At 39.7% G+C, this 21,534-nt stretch overlaps 1 protein-coding gene across 2 annotated transcripts in view; it reads right to left on the bottom strand.

Annotated features, from left to right (window-relative positions):
- Nucleotides 1–21,534, bottom strand: part of Tmem135 (transmembrane protein 135) — a 176,387-nt gene that overhangs the window by 129,759 nt on the left and 25,094 nt on the right. For both annotated transcript variants that reach the window (XM_048435237.3, XM_048435236.3), the window contains exons 3-4: nt 21,326–21,418; nt 9,714–9,747 (exon numbers count right to left, since the gene is read on the bottom strand). In XM_048435237.3, coding sequence (XP_048291194.3) covers nt 9,714–9,747; nt 21,326–21,418 — 127 coding nt within the window. The remainder of the gene's footprint in view (nt 1–9,713; nt 9,748–21,325; nt 21,419–21,534) is intronic.

Consider the following 21,534-nt stretch of genomic DNA (forward strand, 5'->3'; position numbering starts at 1 on the left):
CTGAGTTCTTCATCCAGAACAGGTTCAAGACTGCTGCCTGAGATGATCAAGACTCACAGGATACTTCAGTCAGGACTTGATCATAACTCTAAATTTTCTTTAGGTTCCCGTAAGATTATCAGTGCCCCCAACCAGCTGGAAGTAGCCTGGAATACTACACCTACATTCCCCAAAAAAAATGGACTATGGATATTTTCCTTTGTTTTTTTTTTTAAAAAAAAAAAAGAGGGGGAAGTGGTGCGGGAGAATTGTCTGTATTCTGTCAATCATGTTTTGAATAAACGCTGATTGGCCAGGCAGAAGGTGTAGGTGGGAAAACCAGACAGGAAGTGGAAATGATGCAAGGAGAGCAGGAGAATTCTGGGGAGGAGGAAGTTGATTCCTCCCAGTTCTGCCCAGACCACCAGTGAGGAAAGATGTAAGCTGCCCTGCTGGAAAAGGTACTGAGCCATGTGCTAACGTAGATAAGGATAATGGGTAACATAAGTTATAAGAGCTAATAAGTAGCCTGACCTAATGGGCCAATCAGCTTTATAACTTATAGAGGTCTCTGTGTGATTGATTTTTCCTTGGAAATTGCCGGTTGTGGGGTGCCGGGCGGGACAGATACCCCAACAAGCCAGCCCCCATGTTACACTTGCCAAACTGGTGGGGTGTAAATTATATTTAAATTTTCCACTGGTGACAACTTGTTTCATTCAGATTTAGTATAAGAACACAGTGCTAGAAAAGTGAACAAATAAGTTCACAACAGTACATATCTTTAGAATGTTCAAATCAGCAACTGTTTTGAAATATTGACCGTATATTATAAATATGACCCTGCAATCCTAGCCACCTATATATTATTTCTTCTTTGGTACATTTTTTAATTTAAAGATTGTATGTGTGTGTATGTGTGATGTGTGTGTGCATGTGTGTGTATTAGCTACTCATATATTCTCATATATTCCTTTAAAAGCAGAATTATTGTTCTGTGGATAAGATGTAGTTTCTCTTCTTTTCTTACTTCAGGCAATGATTCATTACCTCAATACAGAAATGCTGAGACAGAACTGAAATTTGAATTCATCTCACTCCCAGCCATGCTCTTAATGGCTTCACTCTTTTCTGGTTGCTGTTATGGGAGTTGGAACATCTCCTGTACCTTCCAACACGAGTCATCTTCCCAGAGAACTCTGCTCTCCTTGAGGGACTGCTACCATGCCACAGCATGAATGAGCAATGCAGAAGAACTGAATTCAGCCCATGCTCTCTCAGCAAGAAACAGAGTGAATCCACAAGTCCTTCAGTGAGGATGCAAACCTACAGTGTGAGGTAGAGGGCTTGTGTAGCCTTTTCCACACAAAAACTAGATAAATGATTTGGCAAAAAAGAAAAGAGGAGGTGTCAGGAAACACACAGGGTCATTCTGTTGTTCACACCAATAAGGAAATGTCAGTCAATAAAATGCATCCCAATATAACTTGCTTCTTTATCTCATTAACACAGAGAATTTAAAAGTCACCTGGCATATACCATAGTAACAAAGGCAAATAAATTACTTGATATTTCAAATTATCCTAAAACTATATTAGCAAAAGTTGATTGTATTTTACTGCTATAGCATAGAAAGTTTTAGAATGCTAGAGCAAATGTTGTCGCTGTAAAAAATGAATTTTTAACACTAAGTTAGAAGAATAGGCACTACAATAAAGAACACATTTGATAAATTTTACACACACCTAGAAACCTATGTTTGCTATGCCCAGGAAATGCTAATTTTCTTTTTAGCCCTTTCCTAACATTTCCCATAAGCCAACACCACAGGAAAAAAATGTAGCTCCTCCCTGACTCCCGGAGGGTTGAGCTGTTCCAAGAAACCCCGTATGCCCAACGGAGGACTGTATCAGGGAATGTGAGACAGAAAAGTAAAACACTCATATTCACCAGCTAGTAAAAAATGGGCTCTGCGATTTCCTGTTCCTAAGAGCGCAGTCGTGGAGACCAGCTCAGACAGGACACTGAGGGCTGCCCACAGTGATGAGGGCCTGCAACCCTTGTTCAGTGCGTTTTGTAATATTGTGATGGAAAACTCAACACTGGTCATCTATAATGAACGGAATTTATTGGCTCAACGTTCTAGGTGCTGGAAAGCTTTGCAACATATGGAAATCACTACAGAAAACCACAAATAATCAAAATGAGCTGTGGAGCGCCGTCCCAAAGGACACCTCTACAAACACTCTGGTATCTAAGGTTAGGGGAACACTGAAAAAGAGGGAGCAGAGAGATTATCTTAAGAACCAGAGAATCAGAGAGTAAGCTGTGAGATTGTGTCTCCCTGTAATGTCAGAAGCTCACACAGAAAGTATCACCAGTGTAACAGTCTAAACTGAGCTGAAAGAGGGCAACAACAATAGCAGTTCCCTGAGAAACGCTGTAAGCAGGAAAGGCGGTCTTCCCCTGGGAAAGAGCACACCAGCTGGTTGTCCGGTGCCAAATGGTCAGCCCTGAAAGCCTACATACAAGGAACATTACATGCACTGATCAGGGTATATTTAGCAATACATATGTACTTACAATTAGTGGGGAAAAAGAGAACATGTATTTGAGGGAGAGCAAGGAAGGAGTACATGAGACGGTTTGAAGGGAGGCGAGGAAAGGGAAAGTGTATATAAATTATAATCTCAAAAATTTAAAAAAAAATACTGCCATTGCAAAGGAAGAGCAGAAGGCATTGCACAGTACAGAGCAGAAGGGAGGAAGGGAAGGAGGAGAAGAGGAAAAGGAGAGAAAGAGAGAATGAGAGAGAGAATGAGAGAGAGAGAAAGAGAGAAGCAAATTCACTCCTTCAGTAAGGCCCTTACATATGAGGAAAGGCCCTCAAGATCTAAAATACCTTAATAGCGCTATGAAAGCAATTCAGTTTAAATGTGAGTTCTAGAAGGACAAACATCCCAACCTAACAGGTTTTTAACCTGCACTAGAGACAGGCTGGGGGAGGGGAGGATCCATTTGTTTGCTCTGCAGGGGTTTGTTTGTTTTGTCTCTCCTTTCTGCTTTCTGACCTTGTGTACGGTTTTCCAAGGTTGTTTTCACTTACTTCCCATATACAATTCTTCTTGTCATCAGCTTCTTTTATAGTCATTTATTTCATTTTAATGAGTTTCCTTACATTTGACCTTTTTTCACTTCACATGCATCTTTACTTTCTTCCCATGCCAAGAAGAAAGCAAAGACATAGAAAGACAAGATGCAGTAACAATGTGTGCCCAAGGGAAAATTGCCCTTTTTCAATGCAGGTCCACTTGACTTTGTAGTAAACTGTCAAACCAATCAGAACAGGTTCTCTACTGGCCTCAGATTTCAACCTCTACCCCTAAAGTCCCTAGAATGAAAAATGTTTCCAAATAAACAAACAGGAGAATAAAATTATATTCCAAAGTCCTAACCTCTAGAATACAAACAATGTTTGCTCACATTCCACTCACTAGAAAACACGATCTAAAAACGCCTGCCTTTTTGGCCTACGTTCACTCACAGCCAGAGACTTCATGAGCAACTGCTCCCAAACTATAGTCATAATTATTATCGAATTACCACCACGGTTGATGAGCTGTGCTTGATACTGAGTTCCCACATGGTGGAACTGAGAACTGACTTTCAAAAGTTGACCTTTTATTTATACATGTGCACCATCAGATGGGAAAATGCACAAGTAAAAATATGTATGCACATGCACACACACAACACACTCACAATTAATTTTTTAAATATTATTTAAGAGTCCTATGAAAAGAGCATAAGTTAGAGAAGGGAAGGAAAGGTCTGGACCTACAGCAGCAGCTGATACTGGGCTGAGAAGGGGATCAGATGACTCCAGTCACAGAAAACCTGGACTAACAGATTTCCAAATCAAGAGATTAACAGACCTTGAATATTAACAGAGAGAGGGACAAAGGAGAAGACAGATTAGAAAAGGAATGGTGAAGGACCTTGGGAGCCACAGGAAGGAGTCTGAATGTGGCAGAAGGGAGGGCACTCAAATTTCAAGTAGAGCATCAACATGTTCCAGCGCATTTCTAAACACGCAGCTTCTGAGCACGTAGACAACAGAATGCAGGGACTGCCAGCACGCCATGCTATTGTGTGCTCAGGATAGATGGGCGTTCCTACACATGGTTACAGCTATGCTGGAAGGACGATGATACAGTCCAGAATAAATGTGAGGAAAGAATGAGTTCCTGATGGAATGGACTAGCAGTATAAAGGCAAGTAAAGTGTTAAAATTCTTGAGTTTCTGGTTTAAACCACTGGATGGATGGATGGATGGATGGATGGACGGACGGACGGACGGACGGACAGAAGGATGATGCATATGGAACAAAAGGGAAGACTTGAGAGAGCAATTTGAGATAATGTTTATCACTTTTTTTTTTTTTTTACTATAAGGCTATTTCTTTGGGGCTCATCTATCAAGTTGTTCCAACTACTCCACAACCTTTCTTGTATCTCCTTTTTATCCTCATGTACCCAGCACAACTGATAATGAATATTGTTCAATTTCATTACTGAAGTGGTCTTCTAACAAAACTTGATTCGACATTTACAAATCTTACGTTTAAAATATTAAATACAGATGCTCTAGTCAAAGACACTGAGTGCTGAACACTGAAAAGTAAATGCTATCAGAGTCTACACCTATATACATATATACATGTGTATATATATATGTATATTTATATTTTAAATGTACACACGATTAAATGATTGGTGGCATATATAAAATTATAAAGCACAGCTTCCTTTTGGAGGTCACTCGTAATCATCAAAAGCTAGGCAGGTGTGGTGAGAGATGTCAAATCTTACTCTTTAGGTTCCTAATTCCAAGAAAAAGGATATTGGACTGTAAACATTCTTCTCTATGGGTCCTTTTGGAGACTTGATACTTTTACATCTAAAGCACTTTTACTTAGAATTAAGTTAAAAATAAAAGATTAAGACTTGACATCTTTCACAACACCTGATGCATGCAGTGATCTTGAAAGACTAGAAACCTTAGCCATCGTCACCACTGATGTAAGCCTAGCTTCAGGGCTCTCCATCCCAGAGTGGCAGGGCAGAGTCTTAGCAGCTGCCATTCATGGGGATAACTGTGTTTGGCACAGAAAACTTTCCATCATTTTACTGCTATTCTTTTGGAGATAAGCCAGACAAAATATTTGGTTATTTATTTTATATTTTTAATATGCCTTTTATTCATCTGACCTTTGACAAATAATTTGCTGTCAATTTGAAAATCTAGAAGATAGTATTTTTTGAAAGTACACATTTCCACTCTAAAATATGTTACATAGATTAGAATAAAACAAATATTAGTTCAACTGCTGCAAGTCTATTTTTTAATGTTTATCATTAGAGGACAAATATCATCAGTACTAAGACTGCTACAAAAGAGCTCAGAGGAGAACATTCCTACAATGCAAACATCAGCAGACAACCCTGTGCTCCAAAGGAAAAAATCATCAGAGGTGTCCCCAGGCAGAATTCACAATTCTTTACCTATTGCCTGCCTCTCCACCTCAAACACAACTATCAACACTCAGACCCAATTACATAGTACAAGCACTCTCACAACAGGGTCAAGTCATCATACCACTGCGTTGTCTTTGTGGTTTGTGAACTAGCTAAAGTAATAACTGATTTAGTTTGCTAATCCCAATGAGAGCATCTAACATATGATAAATGCTCAATATATTTCTTATCCTTCCACCCTTACCCCAACCTTTTGCCACAATTGGTAACACTCAGGAAGATAAAGGTCAATTCCGACGCCATCAATAACATCAATCTCCCACGGCCAAGGATAACACATCTCTGTGGCACAGCTGTCTTCTAGGCTCCTCCTTCTCCAAAGCTCAAAGCGGAAGTGCTCATACTTAGTTCCAACCAAGCCGAACAACCACCAACGTTCAGTATTTATAATCATTTCATCAAAATATCATACTAACATAGGTCAAATATAGCAAGGATTGAAATAAATCCCTCCTGAAAATTATTCCTTATGATGAACACTTTGTCTAACAAATCCATTTGGCAACTTCCAGCACAAAGTGCTCACAGGCGCTTCTCCAACCACAATACAGCAATGCCAGAAGCTTCAATGCCCAGAAAGGAAGACAAAACACGGAGGGAAAAAATCAAATGTTGATACACAGTAAAATAATAAAATGCATGTGCTAGACCGTGTGCAGGGAGGGGGCTGTTGTTCTGTGTGGACTGGATATGCGAGGCCTCACAACTGGGACATTTCACCAAGGCCCAGAGGACCTGTGCTTGCTTTGCTCACCAGAGGGGGCAGTATGGAGGAAGCAGAAAATGGGGGGGGGGGGGAGGAGTGATTTAAAAAAAGGCAAAGAGTCATAGGATCCTTCTAAGTCTTAAGAAAAAAACATCATCTGTTCAAAGTCCCACTTTTTCATAAAATTTGCAAAACTATGGCATTTTAACCATAAGATATTAAATCACTACCATATTACATTCTGATTTATATGTCACATTTCACTTTTTGTGAACAACACAGACATTTTGGGACCCAGCTTACTGCTGGTTAAGTTCAGTATATATTTTCTTTGGATTTATCAAAATGCATTCATTCATTCATTCATTCATTCATTTTCCAGGTGCTTCTAGGTACAGACAACTGATTGCTAGAGGCCCATTGAAAGTGTGTTTTCCATCAATACTCTACTATTCGCTGTTCCAACTCACCCGGTCATATAACATGGAAAATGCTCAGAAGCCATTCTAACACATAGGCATGCCCTAGGATGCCATGTCCTGAAGAGGGGCAGGCAAGGTCCTCCCAACAGCATACACGTAGAGTGGGAAAGAGAGGACCAGGTTGATGGGGAAACTCTGTTAAGCAATCACAGCTAATTGGGACGTGGTGACCTGAACCCCAGGAAGAAAAACTGGGAGATCCAGGTGCCCGCCAGACCTATTGGATTTCAGACCTCCCACTCTTGTAGCGTGAGTTTCCCTTTTTCAACTATTAAAATACAACTGCTGCTCTTGAGCTGTCTGGTTATTTATTGTACCGACCTAATTCGTCTACACCAGGTGCTGCTTTAGACCGAGCTTAGATACAAGTTCTCTCTTCCAAGGAAATGAGGTGAATACAACCACAATTACTATAAATGCATCGACATCAAAATTTTCTGAAGTCTTTGCTCCTGATAGAGACTGTATAGCCGGTTATGTCTTAGAACGTCTATCTTTGAAAGCTGTCTATAATTTGAAATAGAGTCAGCCTGCACATTCACTTACAATTTAACTATTCCAACAACCTATAATTTTAAAGATGTATTTGACCAACAGTGCAAAATGAAAGACCAAATTTATTTTGATTTATTTTTCCTAGTCAGGATATGAATCACGTTTTAAAATCATCATAGGAAGAACTGAAAATGTATAAACGATGACAATGGAAAGGTGATATGGCTGGTGTGATCTGAGCATGCCATGAGCATCTGGATGTCTAAGCAGAAGGACTAAGGACTCAGGGTCAGCTTGGAATACAGTAACCTTCAGGCCAGTGTGGAGTACACACTGTAAGCCCCTATTGGAGATGGGGAGAGAAAGAAGAAATACACTGACTAGTATGCTAGGTGATAATTTTACTAGAACATGGGTTTCCAGATTTTATTATCTCTAATATGTATCTCTTTTCAAAATTAGAAAACCATCATTCGAAGTGAATACTGAAATAGACCAAGCAGCATGTTAAAAAGAACACCCTGGATTCCAGTTCCTAATATGGACACAAATGTAAATAGAATAATTAAATTGAGGCAAGGATATGAAACACAATTAGGATTCAGCTAAGATGAAAAAGTGGGAAAATGCTGAAAAACAAATAAGAAGACATGGAGAAGAAAATATGGTTTGAATACAGAGACCAAGGAAACACGGTTCTTAACTTAAAAAGCAAACTAAGTCCTGATTTCAAAACAAAACACCAAAATCCTTGCCAGGATAAATTCTTCAAAAGAAAATCTTAAAAACTGAAGGAAAAAGATTACCTTTAAAAGTAAAGCCAGACTGACAACAGACTCCAAAAGGTGTCTGCACAGAACAAAAACGGATGATTATATTTTAGGTCACGGCCAGCTTAGAATTCTCTATCTAGCAAGATTATTGTTGATTCAGAAAATACTCATCAAATTCTATTCACGTCAGACTAGACCTAGGTGGTTATAGTACAATGAGACATAAAATGGGAAATGCCCCTGATCGGACAGAGCTTAGAGGGTAGAATTCTTTGTTCAAAAAGAATAAAGACAAAAATTAATCCTCTAACTGCTCTCTGCTCTCCTGGTGTCCTGGAACTTCTTTTCCCCTGCAATTAGAAGAGATCAGAACACTGACGTTCTGCGGTAGATGCTTTAATAACTTAGCCAACTGCAGGCCCCAGGCTCTGTTGATGAGTGACATCTCTCACATCACATGGACCTGGCAGGTCTCCCTGTACATGGGCAGATCTGGGTGGAATGACACAAAGGACTCGGAGCCCCTCCCGCACCGCTGCTGCTGCTGCTCTCACTGTAGCTCCCACGGTGCGCACAGCTTACACTTCAGTCTCCTGCGTTCGTTATTATTCCACGGGACTCCTTCACTAGACCGCGGACTCCACGAACATGAGAGCTAGCGGCATCCAGCACAGGGAGCTAAGATACAGCAACACGGTGCTCAACTACTCCATCGCTGAAACAAACCTCTACATGTGACGGATACTTTTCACTGTTAGCATGACTGGGTTTGGAGCCATTTAGGAGATGTGTCTCTGAGTGTGTATGTGAAGATGTTTCCACAGAAATTTACTAAGGAGGACAGACCTACTTCGTATGTTAGGGACAGAGATTGAATCAAAATTGAAGAATGGGAAAAGCAAGGTGAACACCAAAACTCATCTCTCTCTGACTCCTCACAGTGATGCAATGTGCAGAGCAGTTGCTTGGCATTGCTGCCACCATGCCCTTCCCAGTGTGATGGACTGTGTGCCCTCAAACCAAGAGTCAAAAGAAACCGTTTCTTCCTGAAGTGGCCTTTGCAGGTATTAGCAGGAAAGAAAACACAAATACATCTAACACAACTCAAGAGCTTATCTTTACATAGTCTCAGTGAAACTACCTAATATCAACTATTAACTATGAAAAATGATTGTGAAGGGTGAACTGGGGAAATGGGAGCAGCAGCTGGATTAGATGTGGACTCTAATACCAGACCACATGACACTGACTTCATTCCTGGAGACTTGGGAATTTAGACGAGTGTGTTAATACACTTACGTTTGAAAATTAGTAGCGTTACTATTTTAATATTAAAGGTTTATTATGACAATTAATCCCTAAACTATTTCTCCCAGAAAAACAACATAAGCAAAATAAAAAAATTAAATAAGGGGTGAGAGAGCTGGATATAGAGGTACCAACATGTAACCCATCTAAAAGTTCTAATGTTAGAAAAGAAGAACTCCAAAGGGCATATGGCAGTGAGTTGGTTCCCTTCTCAAATCAGTAAAGGCCACAATGACAGAAAGAAATCAGATGATAGCAAGCTCCCCAGCCATTCAGCACGAGCTCTGAAACACACAGCAAACAGCCTCAAGAGTCACAGTTTTCTTTCTTCCAATAATAATAATAATAAAATTTAAAAACAGCTTTACTTACCAAGTTGGCCATATAAATTGTGAGCAGCCCTCTCCTGTAAATAATTTTTTAAAAAGAAAGATTAAACTTTGATCTGATTTTATAATCACTTTATCATTATCAAAAAATCTATCAGGAAGAATTATCAAGAGTCTAAAAACATACTACTATTAATATATTAAAAATAAACAGATTGTGTTGAGCTATTCTTGTAATGTGCGGAGTTGAACCTACATTGATTCTCCAGGTCATTCTAGTACTATAATAAATAATAAACTTCTACTTGTCGTTAAATATTTAAAGTAATATTAATTTATTGCTATTAGAAAATCCAGTAAAATCTGTCTCTATTCTATATTACAGATTTTTTTTCCTTTTTGAGATGGAATCTCAATATATTGGCCAGGCTGATCTCAAATGTCTGAATTTAAGCAACCCTGCAGAGTAGCGAGTACTTCGGACAGGAGTTAGTATATTCTGATTGTGCCAGAGACGTGGTTCTCAAGCTTCAGGGGACCCCTTTGGGGGATCACATGACCTTTACACAGGAGTCAGAGACCTCCTGCATCTCAGATACTTACAAACAATTTTTTTGCTACTTCATAACTGTAATTTTGCTACTATTGTGAATCAATGAACTGTCTTGATGCCATAACCAGATACATTCTTGACTGCCCATTATTTAAAATAGTTAAGAGTTTTAGTATTTCCCAAACTACACTGAGACAGTATAACTTAACACTGCTGAAATAAATTTAGGAAAACAGAGTTCTAGTTAACTCTTATCCCCTTGCATTCTATCACTAAGATAAAGAAACACAATTACTTATCTGCTGACACTTTTAAACATAAAATTGTCTAAAGAAAATAAAATATTCACTCATATCTTGGCAGTAATCGGCATCTAACTGGACTTAAGGCCTGATGACAAGAGGAAGATCCTGCCCCAATCCTCAGCAGTGGTACTTTCAGCACTACCATCACTTCTCAATGAAGAATTGGTGGTGTTTCATTATGAAATTTTACTGCATAATACTTTTGAGCCAATCTTGAGGTTTTGAATGATATTGGATAATGCATTCCCTAATTGAGGTTTCTGGGGAGCCTAGCAGAAACAATCTCACGTCTCAGTTCTGCATGCATACATATCTAATTAAACACATTTATAAAGCACATCTGCAGCCTAAAAGTAAAGAGAAATGGAGACAAAGCAGAAACGAAGGGACAGTTTCCAAGTGGTGTGGGACAATGGTCTGTATCTTGTCAATTATATTTTAAATAAATACTGATTGGCCAGTAGCCAGGCAGGAAGTAGAGGCGGGGTGACGAGAACAGTAGAATTCTGGGAAGAGGAAAGCTTGTGACCCCACCACAGAAGAAGCAAGATGTGATTGTCTCACTGAAGAGGTACCAAGCCACATGGCTAACATAGATAAGAATAATGGGCTAATATAAGTTATAAGAGTTAATAAGAAGCCTGAGATACTGAGCCAATCAGTTTATAACTAATGTAGACCTCTGTGTGATTTCTTTAAGACTTAACAATTGCGGGGGCTGGGCAGAACAGAAAACTCAGCCAACACCCAAACAAGGAAAGTTTTCGCTGTACTTCCCCTATAAGGTAGAGGAGCAAGACAAGCTGTCAGTCTAAGAGTGCAGGTTCCTATTCTGCCACAGAATTCGCCAAGCAGCAGGAGCACATCAGTTGTGGAAACAAGTTGGTAAAGAACTACAGACCAAACTCCTTGATTTGCATATTACATCCTTCTTTTCATCTCTGTCCTGGCTGCTTACATGTTTCTTAACTACTATAGTGCTTGATAACTCAACCCCAAAGCATGTTTAAAGTTAGGCTGGATAAAAAAAACACTGGTTTTTAACTTACCCAAAGGAAAACTAAATATCAAAGCAAATTCTGGGGACAAAAAAAAAGAAAGAAAGAAAGAAAGAAAGAAAAGTCTATCAGAACAACTTCTTTCTGGACCACAAGGCATTTCCAAGAGTCACAGAAAAGGCCCCTTCTTAACAGCCCTCCTGGGGTAAGCTAGACGTTAGCAGGCTTCCAACTGAGCTAAGAGGAGCCCAGTTCTTTGAGGCATGAGTATTTAAAGCAGCCCTGGAAACAACTTCAAAGCTCTCTCAGAAGCTCACAGTGGTGTGATTAGGACTCAACTAGGCACCCTCTCTTACTAGGTATAAGAAACTAATTGGCAAAGCAGGCTTAACTCTAAAAGGCTGGGTGAGCTGACAGACAAGGGCTGGGAGAGTGAGATGAAGAAGAGGCAGGGAGAAGACAGAAGGGAGGAAGATAATACGAGCACACACTTGCAGGTATCTACTGTGCACACAGAAAACGCAGAGAAGAGACCACATCACAACTGCAAAACTGATGACACAGACGAGCACCACGTGCGTGCGTGAATCACAACATTTTCACTGTCAAAGCTCTAAAATTTAAGAACTGAGACTACAAACATTACTATTTCAAAACAAGGCACCAAGTGTTATTTCTGCACAATCTATTTCTCTATTTCTTATAGTATTTCCAAAATATTCTAATGGTTGCTGAAAATAAGACCGAGCTGCCCTTTGCTTCCTAGCATTCAAGCACAGACAACCTCTTTCCCGGGCTTTTCTACGTCACTGTACACAGAAACTTCCAACTTCATCTCACCGCCACCTTTCCCCTAAATCAAATCGCATTTCTGCTGCCAACTGACTGCTTCTACCCACACAATGTTAATTTCTCTGTGAACTGAAACCTACAATTCTATCTTTCTCCTAGAATAACAACAACAATCACATGTTTCATTTTAGTACTGAAAACAATGATTTTGAAGTATAACTTCACTTTTATAAATTAGTTATAAGCGACTAAGGCTCTTGCTACATAATATAACCTTAATATAAACTGATAACAAGTAAAATACACTTTTCTAGGGAAAAACTGTTGATTGCATTAACTCTTACAAAATTCTAGGTAAGCACTGAACCAATTTCTTTAAAATAAAACTCAAAAAAAGGCAACCTATAGAGAAATAAAAATATATTTACTTTTCTAGGTTTTAAAGTTGTACACACACACACACACACACACAAAACAAAGCAAAAACAACTGCTTTTATGTTGTTTATGTTTAACATTTTATGTTAAAATGTCCCTAGGCTTGGGATACTAAAGAACTAACTTGGTGGGGGAGCACAGCTCAGTGGTGGGCACAGACAAGGCCCTAGTTCAGTTCCTAGACGGCAGAAACAAAGGGCCTTGAGAATTTGAAGAGAATCAACCAGGCATAGCTGTGCATAGGCACAGCTCTCAACACCAACCCTGCAGAACTATTTCCCAGTATAAAAAACCTTATCACCTAATAAACAATAAAAAAAAACAGCAGATTTCACACAGTTTAATTACGTAAAAAAATCACATTATGTATAAGATTGATTTTTCTTCTTCAGCCATTTGGTAATATAGTAGCAGTAAAAGCCCATTAGGAAAAAGTATTGTTTTCAGACAAAAAGAATAAAACCTCTGGTGCGGATGGAGACCTAGCCTTGTGGGCGGGCGGGTCAATGACCTAGGTAAGAGAGCCACCCCTCAGGAAGGCAGAAGCTTCCCTAGGAAAGTGATTTCACCTTAAGCTAAAAAACACAAGAATTCCATTTTTAATGAGCTACTGTATTGTCCTTCTCAGAATTCCCTCCCCAGAATGCAGTCCCTACAAATAAACGGCCAAGAGCTTCTGTGGGGTCAGCCCATCCTACAGGCACAACTGTCCCTTCTTCTCTTTAGTCTTCTTTCGGACGCTGGCCAGAGCTGAAGTACATTTTCTCTGATACTTTGGGCTTCTTCACTCTTTCTCCAATGCTCAGCTTCCTTCCATATGTGGCTGCAGTCTGCTCTACGGCTCCCATATCCACTTAAACTAAACCCAGTGGTTTTCTCGGTTCTTCTCAATCTCCTCCTCCTAGGAGCTGCCGAGATTTACAGCTTGCTTAACCTGGAATTTTTCTTTTAAACTCAATAAAATTTTCCTCAAACTTCCTTTTCAGTCTGTCCTTAAATCCTTTCATTAATGAGTAAAGGGGAAGGAACCCTGCTGCTTCCAGTGAGATTCTCAAAAATTCCGGTAGTAACCGAAGTTAAAAAGAAGATAAAGATATTGGTTGCCTTTAAAGCAACAAACAACAACAAACCACTTCAACTAATATTTGAAATAGGCCATACACAATAATACTGGAAATCTCATGTGACTAACTAGTGACCAAGACTGAAACAAATGCAAAAAACCCTCATATATGCAAAAGCTTTTTTAAAAATCGTCCATGAAAAGTGAGCATAAAAAGACCACTAGAATACCAATGCCAGTGTAGTGTCACTGAACTTCCAGACAACCACTCTTCAAGTCCTCATATGCTACACGGCTTCCGTCCTTAACATCTGAACTGTGCTATCACTGTGTCAACTCCCATTAATACTGTAGAAGATGAACGATTAGAACTTAAATATCCCATAATCAGCTTCTAAACTGGACCTACATAGGTTTCTGCATTTTGTAAGGTAGTGAAGTATTAATGCTGAGAAAATGAAAAGTTAGAGGCCTAGATGACAGAAATATAATAAAGAAAATGAAATCAAAGTCTTACAATGCTCTAATAATACAAAGGAAGAAAAAACACACAAAAAAATAATAATCAAATAGCAGATCTAACCTATCCCATCAAAAAATAAACCAATGTTAAAGAACTAAGTAATCCAATTAAAAGTCAAGAACTAACCAAATAAATATTGTTCAAAAACTCAACTACTAAATGCTATCTGAAAAAAAACTTTAACACAAAAACACAGATTCTCAAACTTAAATTTAAAAACATAGGCCATACATGCAGTATTCGAGGGCGGCAGCAGCTACGTTAGCATGACTGAAAATGCTATGCAGACTCTGTATAGCTAGGAAAAAGACACTTTGCAACAAGAAAGCTAGCTGTGTTGCAGGAAAACTCTTGACCCTGACAATACCATGCCTGAGAAAACAGAGCGGCTATGTGGATGAAGCACTGGAGACACCGAGACTCATCTAGAGACAGAGCGGACAGTCTCCAGCCCCAGCAGGACGTCTTACGTTTTTCTCAGCAACTGACCCGAAGGTGAGGAAGAAGAAAGTGCCAATAGCAGGTATGGGCTAATCAACAGGGCCATCTTCCCCATGCGCCGCTCTTCTGTATGAAAACCTGTCAATATTGCCAAGTTTAAGAAATTCAGCTACAGATAACATTATCAACACCCCTGACCTCATTCATAGGTTAAAAATCCATGCTAACAAGCCAAAGAAAAGCCACATGAACATATTAATTGATATAGAAAAGTCATGCAGCAAAATGCTCTTATCTATTCATGATAAAGGTCCACAGTATATCGGACTAAGTGTGAACTTTATAAAGCTGATGATACACAAATAAAAACACTACAGCTCACAGCATCACAGCTGGTAGTAAAAGACAGTGCCATATGCTAGCGTCAGGACCAGGGCTAAGAGACTGTACATGGTGAGACAAGAAGGATGGCATGAAACACAAACTGGACGAGAAATAAAGCTTCCCCATCATCTCCTGCAGACATTTTCAAGGATTGTACCAGTGACTCCCAGAACACATGAGTACAGCAAGATCATGAGTCATGATCAGGTCCAATCCATGGCATTTAAATGCGGTAGCAATAAGCATGCAAAGGATGACATGTAAAATATTATAATATTCTTGTACTTCCGTCACACACAGAAATGAACTCAAAATAGACAAAAGGCTCAAGTGTAAGAGCTAAAATTATAAATAAAGCTCTTAAGCAGGAGCAAATCTTTAAGTGGCAACTGTTTCTTAAATATGACACCAAGAGCACAATCCGTAAAAGTTTACTAAGAAAGAGACTGGCATGGTGGGCACATCTGTACTTCCAGCACTCAGGAAACTGAGGAAAGACAATCACAAGTTCAAGACCAGCCTGGTATCCACAGTGAGTTCAAAGTCAGCCTTGACTGTACAGGGACATGCTGTCAAAAAAATTAAAAAAAAAAACAAAAATAAAAAAGGATGAATTGACCTTAATCAAAATATTTTTATGTTCCAAAAGATATGACCAAGAAAGTGCTGAAACAAATACAATTCTAGCTGCAAGAGACTCTCATACAGAATATCTAAAAAGAGGTGCAACTCAATTGCTAAAAAGTAATCCAATGAAAAAATGATATTTTTGTTTTTATTCTTCTCTCAAATTATATCCTGACTGTAGTTTTCCCTTCCTCCCCTGCCCCCAGTCTCTCCCTCTCACCTCCTCTCTCCCCCAGACCCACCTCTCCTCCACTTCCCCTCAGAAGAGAAAAGGTCTCCCTCCTAGGGACATGAATCAAAGGCACAGTATAGCAAGCTACAATAAGACCGGGTACATACCAACACATCAAGGCTGGATGAAGCAACCCAGTAGAAGAAAAAGGGTCCCACAAGAGGGCAAAAGGGTTAGTGACCACCTCCACTCCCATTGTTAGGAATCCCACAAGAACAACAAGCTACTCAGCCATAATATATTTGCAAAGGATCTAGGTCAGACCCCTGATCTGTGTCAGCTCCATGAGTCCTAGTCAGTTGATTTTGTGGGTTGTGTTCTTGTGGAGTCCCCTTCCCCTATGGCTCCTCAGATCCTTCCTCCCCCTCCTCCACAAGGCTTCCCGAGTTCTGCCTAATATTTGGCTATAGGACTGCATCTGCTCCCATCAGTTGCTGGATGAAGTCTCTCTGGTCTCTTTGATGAGGATTCTGCTTAGCTCCAGTTCCAGAACTGTGCATGCAGGACAAACTGTAGGTCAAAGTTTTCGCTTCTGGGTTGGGGTATGAACACCTCCACTTCAGGCCTTGTCTGATTACAGAAGATGGCTGGATCAGGTTCAGGTTCAGTGTCCCCACTGCCAGGAATCTTTGTTGCGGTTACTCTCATAGATTTCATGGATTTTCCATTGCACTAGGTTTCCATCTCATCCTAGAAATGTCCCCCAATTCAAGCTGCTTCTCCCAGGATTTTATCCCTCCCCCCACCTCCCACCCCTCACTCCCACCGCCATCTGATCTCTCCTCTTCACAACTCTATCTGCCTCAGTCCACCCAAAAAATCTACTCTATTTCCCCTTCCCAGAGAGATCTTTGCATCCCCCCACCTTAAGTCCTCCTTGCTACTTAGCCTCTTGGGGTCTGTGTTTCCTAGCATGATTATCTTTTATTTTACAGCTAATATCCACTTATAAGTGAATACATTCCATGTTTGTCTTTCTTGGTCTGATTACCTCACTCAGAATGATTTTTTCCTACTTCCATCCATTTTTGCCTTCAAATTTCCTAATGTCATTGTTTTTAATAGTTAAGTAATACTCCATTGTGTCTTTATCTGTTCTTTGGTTGAGGAACATCTAGTTTGTTTATAGATTCTGGCTATTATGAATAAAGCTGCTATAAACACAGTTAAGCAAGTATCCTTGTAGAAGGAGAGAATATTCTTTGTGTTATGCTCAGGGGTGGTATATGCTCTGGGTCTTGAAGTGGATGGATTCTCAGTTTTCTGACAAACCGCCATATTGATCTCCAAAGTTGCTGTACAGGTCTGCATTCCCACCAGCAGGATAGAAGATATGCATCAAAAGAAGTCTGATATAACTAGCCATCTGGGAAATGCAAATCAAAGTCACACTGAGACACCACCTCACACTACCCAGAAAACTCTATACTGTTGGAGGGAACTGAAAACAACAGCTACTTTAGCAAACAACTCGCAATTGCTCAAAAAGTTAAACATGACACCAGCTAAGCCAGCAATTCTACAGCTAGGCTCATTCATCAGAGAAAGGAAAAGATGAAGCCCATACAGAAATGTACACAAGACTAAGGCAGCATCTCTCACAACTGGAAGTCAAAGGATATGGAGCCCCATTGCATGGGATTTCCAAGGGCAACAAGCAGCAAAGCAGCACTATACACAATATCCTGAATTTCAAGCCATCAGCTGAACAAACAGGATCACACACCAATGATCACATGCTGTGGAACATTCCTTTACACTGTGTGAAGATGTGTCATTGTGATTGGTTTAATTAAAAGCTAAAGAGCCAATAGCAAGGCAGGAGGTATAGCAGGAACTTCTGGCAAAGAGAGGTCTGGGAGAAGAAAGGGAATCGCCAGCCAGACTAGGAATAACTAGGATGGGCATAATGGAGACGAGGTAACTAGTGCATGGGTAGAGATGAATACCTTTAATTCCAATGCTCAAGTGGCAGAAGCAGAGGCAGGTGGATCTCTGTGAGTTCGAGACCATCCTGGTCTGCAGAGTTAGTTCTTAGGCAGGGCTACACTGGGAAACTGTGTCTTAAAAAAAAAAAAAAAACAAGTGGGGTGAATTGAAGTTATCAGAGCTAGTTAGGAAACAAGCCTAAGCTAAGGTCAAGCTTTCATAATGAATAGTAAGTTTCCATGTCCTTTTTGTGAACTGGCAGCCCAAAAAGAAAAGTCCAACTACAACCACATACTGTGTGACTCTACTGACATGAAACCACCAGAGAAGAAAGTACGTAGACATGAAACTGACTGGTGACTGCTAGGCCGGGTCAGTGAAGGACAGGTATGAGTGAGCAAAGGGGCTTCACTGGAGGTGAAAATCAATTCCTGGAATGGACCATGGTGAGGACTGAACAACTTTACAAAGACACTGGAACCCACTACTCCTTTAAGAGGACGAACAAAACTCATACTAAGAACCGTTCTGAAATAGAGTAAGCAAGCTACATCTTGCTAATGACGAAAGGTGATGAAAGAAATTTAAAAGAACCAAAATAGATGGAGAATAATGCCAAGTCATGGATAGAATAACAACAGAATGAATAAATCATAAACACACACCAGTATATCTCTATAATGGAACACTAAGCAATAGAAAAGGAATGAACTAGTGACATCTTGTTGATCTGTGGATCAACAGCAGGATGCTTAGTTTGAAAAGAAATGGCCTGCGTTAAAACAGTACACTTCCATGACTCCATTTCTGCAACTCTCCAAGTCCTCAACATGAGGTAAACAAGTGCAGAACAGATTATCTGGTCCTAGGAGACAGGCGATCTTTGTGGTGACGGAACCATGTTATATACAGACAGCAATGGGGTTAAACAAGTCAACTCGTGAGGACAAGCTGCTCAGAATCGTACACATACACAGGAGTGCAGTAAAACTAGGAACACTGCGTTCTACGGGAAGTGACACCAGTGTGGTGCAGCGAGAGGAAGAGAGGGCAGAAGCACCCCGAGCCTATCCGCCTTGCAACATTAAAGGATAAACACAAATGGGGCACACAGAATTTCACTGAAGATAACATGCATAATTAAAAAGCAAACAGGGTAGTGATACCAATAAATGGCATCAATGATACCAACAAATATATATATATATAACTTAAAATACAAAGATTTTTAATTGGTTCACCAAACAAAATGAGAGGCATATAAACTATTTCAAAAGTGTTAAGAGATACTAAGGAAAAACAAAAAATAATTCTGATTGTGATGTATAAAACAACATAGAAATCAAGCCACAAGAAATAAGAATGTTTATTATTTGTTTGTTTATCTATCTATTTACTTGGCATGGACTTAACAACATTGCCCTGGCTGACCGGAAACTCACTATGTAGACCAGGCTGGCCTCAAACTCAGAGTGCTCGCTCCTACTGCCTCTGCTTCCCCATGTTGGAAGTACAGGTGTATGTCACTATGCCAAGTCGAGAGACTCTACCTCCTGATGAAGATATAATCTAAATGACGTAATTACCAACACAGAATTTAGAATACCTTTCAACCATAATAACCATTCATAAAATAATTTTATAAAAACCTGGGCATAAATTAAGCTACGCAGAAAACCTTACTAGGTTACAGACAGGAAACATGACCAGCAGCGCTCTCCAGCAAGAAAGCAATAAGATAATATTAACAGCATAGGCCCTTTTAGTATTTTTTAGACTTGCTGCAAAATAATTGCTTACCCCCAAAAAAGTAACACAGATTATGATGGAGGAATTTCCAGAAAAGGACATTAATTAACCTACTATAATCATAATCTACAGAATAATTGCAGCAGTGATGAGGACATCGAAGTCTTGAATACTAACAGTAACACAACCTTGAAGTCTGAAGAAACGCATCATCAAAAAACAATGCTTATCCACAAAAGCAAGCAGGGACTGCTAGTGTCTTATGTGTGGGAACCTTTGTGGTTATGTGGGGAAATGGCCTGGAGAAGTTTCAGATAAATGGCCCTGATGTCTACAACGCGCTTCCACATGCCACATACCTACACACATGCTCTCACGGACAGATGAAGTAAAACTGTGAACTGCTAACTGTTGACTCTGGCGGTTAAGTGGGAACTCATGTCATCGGTTCCTGCTGAAATGGCCAGATAACTACATAAACATAATCCTACTTAAGTGCTAAAGGGCAATGGCGCCCCAGTAACTGAAGGGTACTTATAGAGAAAGGCATGTCATTTTCTTCAGCCATGTAGCAACTGATGAGCTGACCACGCTCTAGTAAACAATCTCCCACCCAGAAGGAAAAAACAAAACGAAACAAAAATAAAGATTTAAAGTTTTACATGTGTGTGATATCTTCTGAATATGTTTTCAAACCAATATTCACATTTTATAAAGCGATTCAAGATGCCACCAGCAGAATAACTCTCTCAATACTTACAGGCAAAAACAAAAACCTATGTTTACCACACGCATAACATAACTGTGTTGTTCTGTTTTTTCCATGTATTACCTGATTATCTGAAAGCATGACAGACCACCATTACTACATTTTTCAAATAAAGAATAAGCCAGAGGTGACATAGTTAGTGGAAACACCAGACTATGAATCCAGAGGCAGGCTCTCCAGTCCCCACCTGAGTTCTGGGCTGTGCTGCCCTGTGAATTCTCAGGATTACAACATCCACGAGCCTCTGAGTTTAGCAATATGTGCGGTGATAAATACTCTTACAAAAAAGCTTCAACACCAACAATCCTCTGACTCAACAACTTACATAACATTCTACAGAAGCGATGAATGAATTCGCATGGAAAATTCTATGTGAATAGCAATGAAGAAAAGGGTTCACCAGATTCTTTCAGAGGGCAATGGCTATGGAGGTTAGTCAACCAGCCTTCAGCAGGGACTAGATCTGGCTGGCAACAGAAAATTCACTGACTTTCTTAGGTATGGCACAGGTGCTATACAGAGAAGGAAACGGGCTTACACTGGAATTTGCATTTGCATGCTTTCATTAGGCTGAACCTTCTATTACTTAATTAAAAAGAAACTGGTATTTCTGTTATCTATTTTCATATTTATATTTCTTGTTTTTGTATTGCATATTGATAATATCCTTATATTTATTTTATAGACAACAAATATAATGTTCACATACAATTTCAGTCAAATAGATGCATAACAGAAAAAATATGTTGGAAAAGATTTCTCATCTCTGTGCAATAATAAGTAATAAGCAAAAATAAAATCAAAGTCTCTCAGGTAGCTAATTCTATTAAACATGTAGCTGTGTAAGAGTTACCTGCTTTTCCTTTCAATCAGAATGGCCACATATGAGGCTGGGAGAGCAGCACCAAAGCCTGGAGTCCAGGAGTAGAATTTTCCAAGTAGCTTCCTGAAATTCAAATTCGTGATTTTTGTATGAACTTCCTAGTTGGTCATTTTAGCCCTTACCAACAGAAGCTTCTCCTTCCCACCCACCTTCTGTCCAAGTATTCCATAGTACCCCAA

This window comes from Myodes glareolus, chromosome 24 (genome assembly GCF_982192425.1).
Source record: "Myodes glareolus chromosome 24, mMyoGla1.1, whole genome shotgun sequence".
NCBI classification, from domain to species: domain Eukaryota; kingdom Metazoa; phylum Chordata; class Mammalia; order Rodentia; family Cricetidae; genus Myodes; species Myodes glareolus.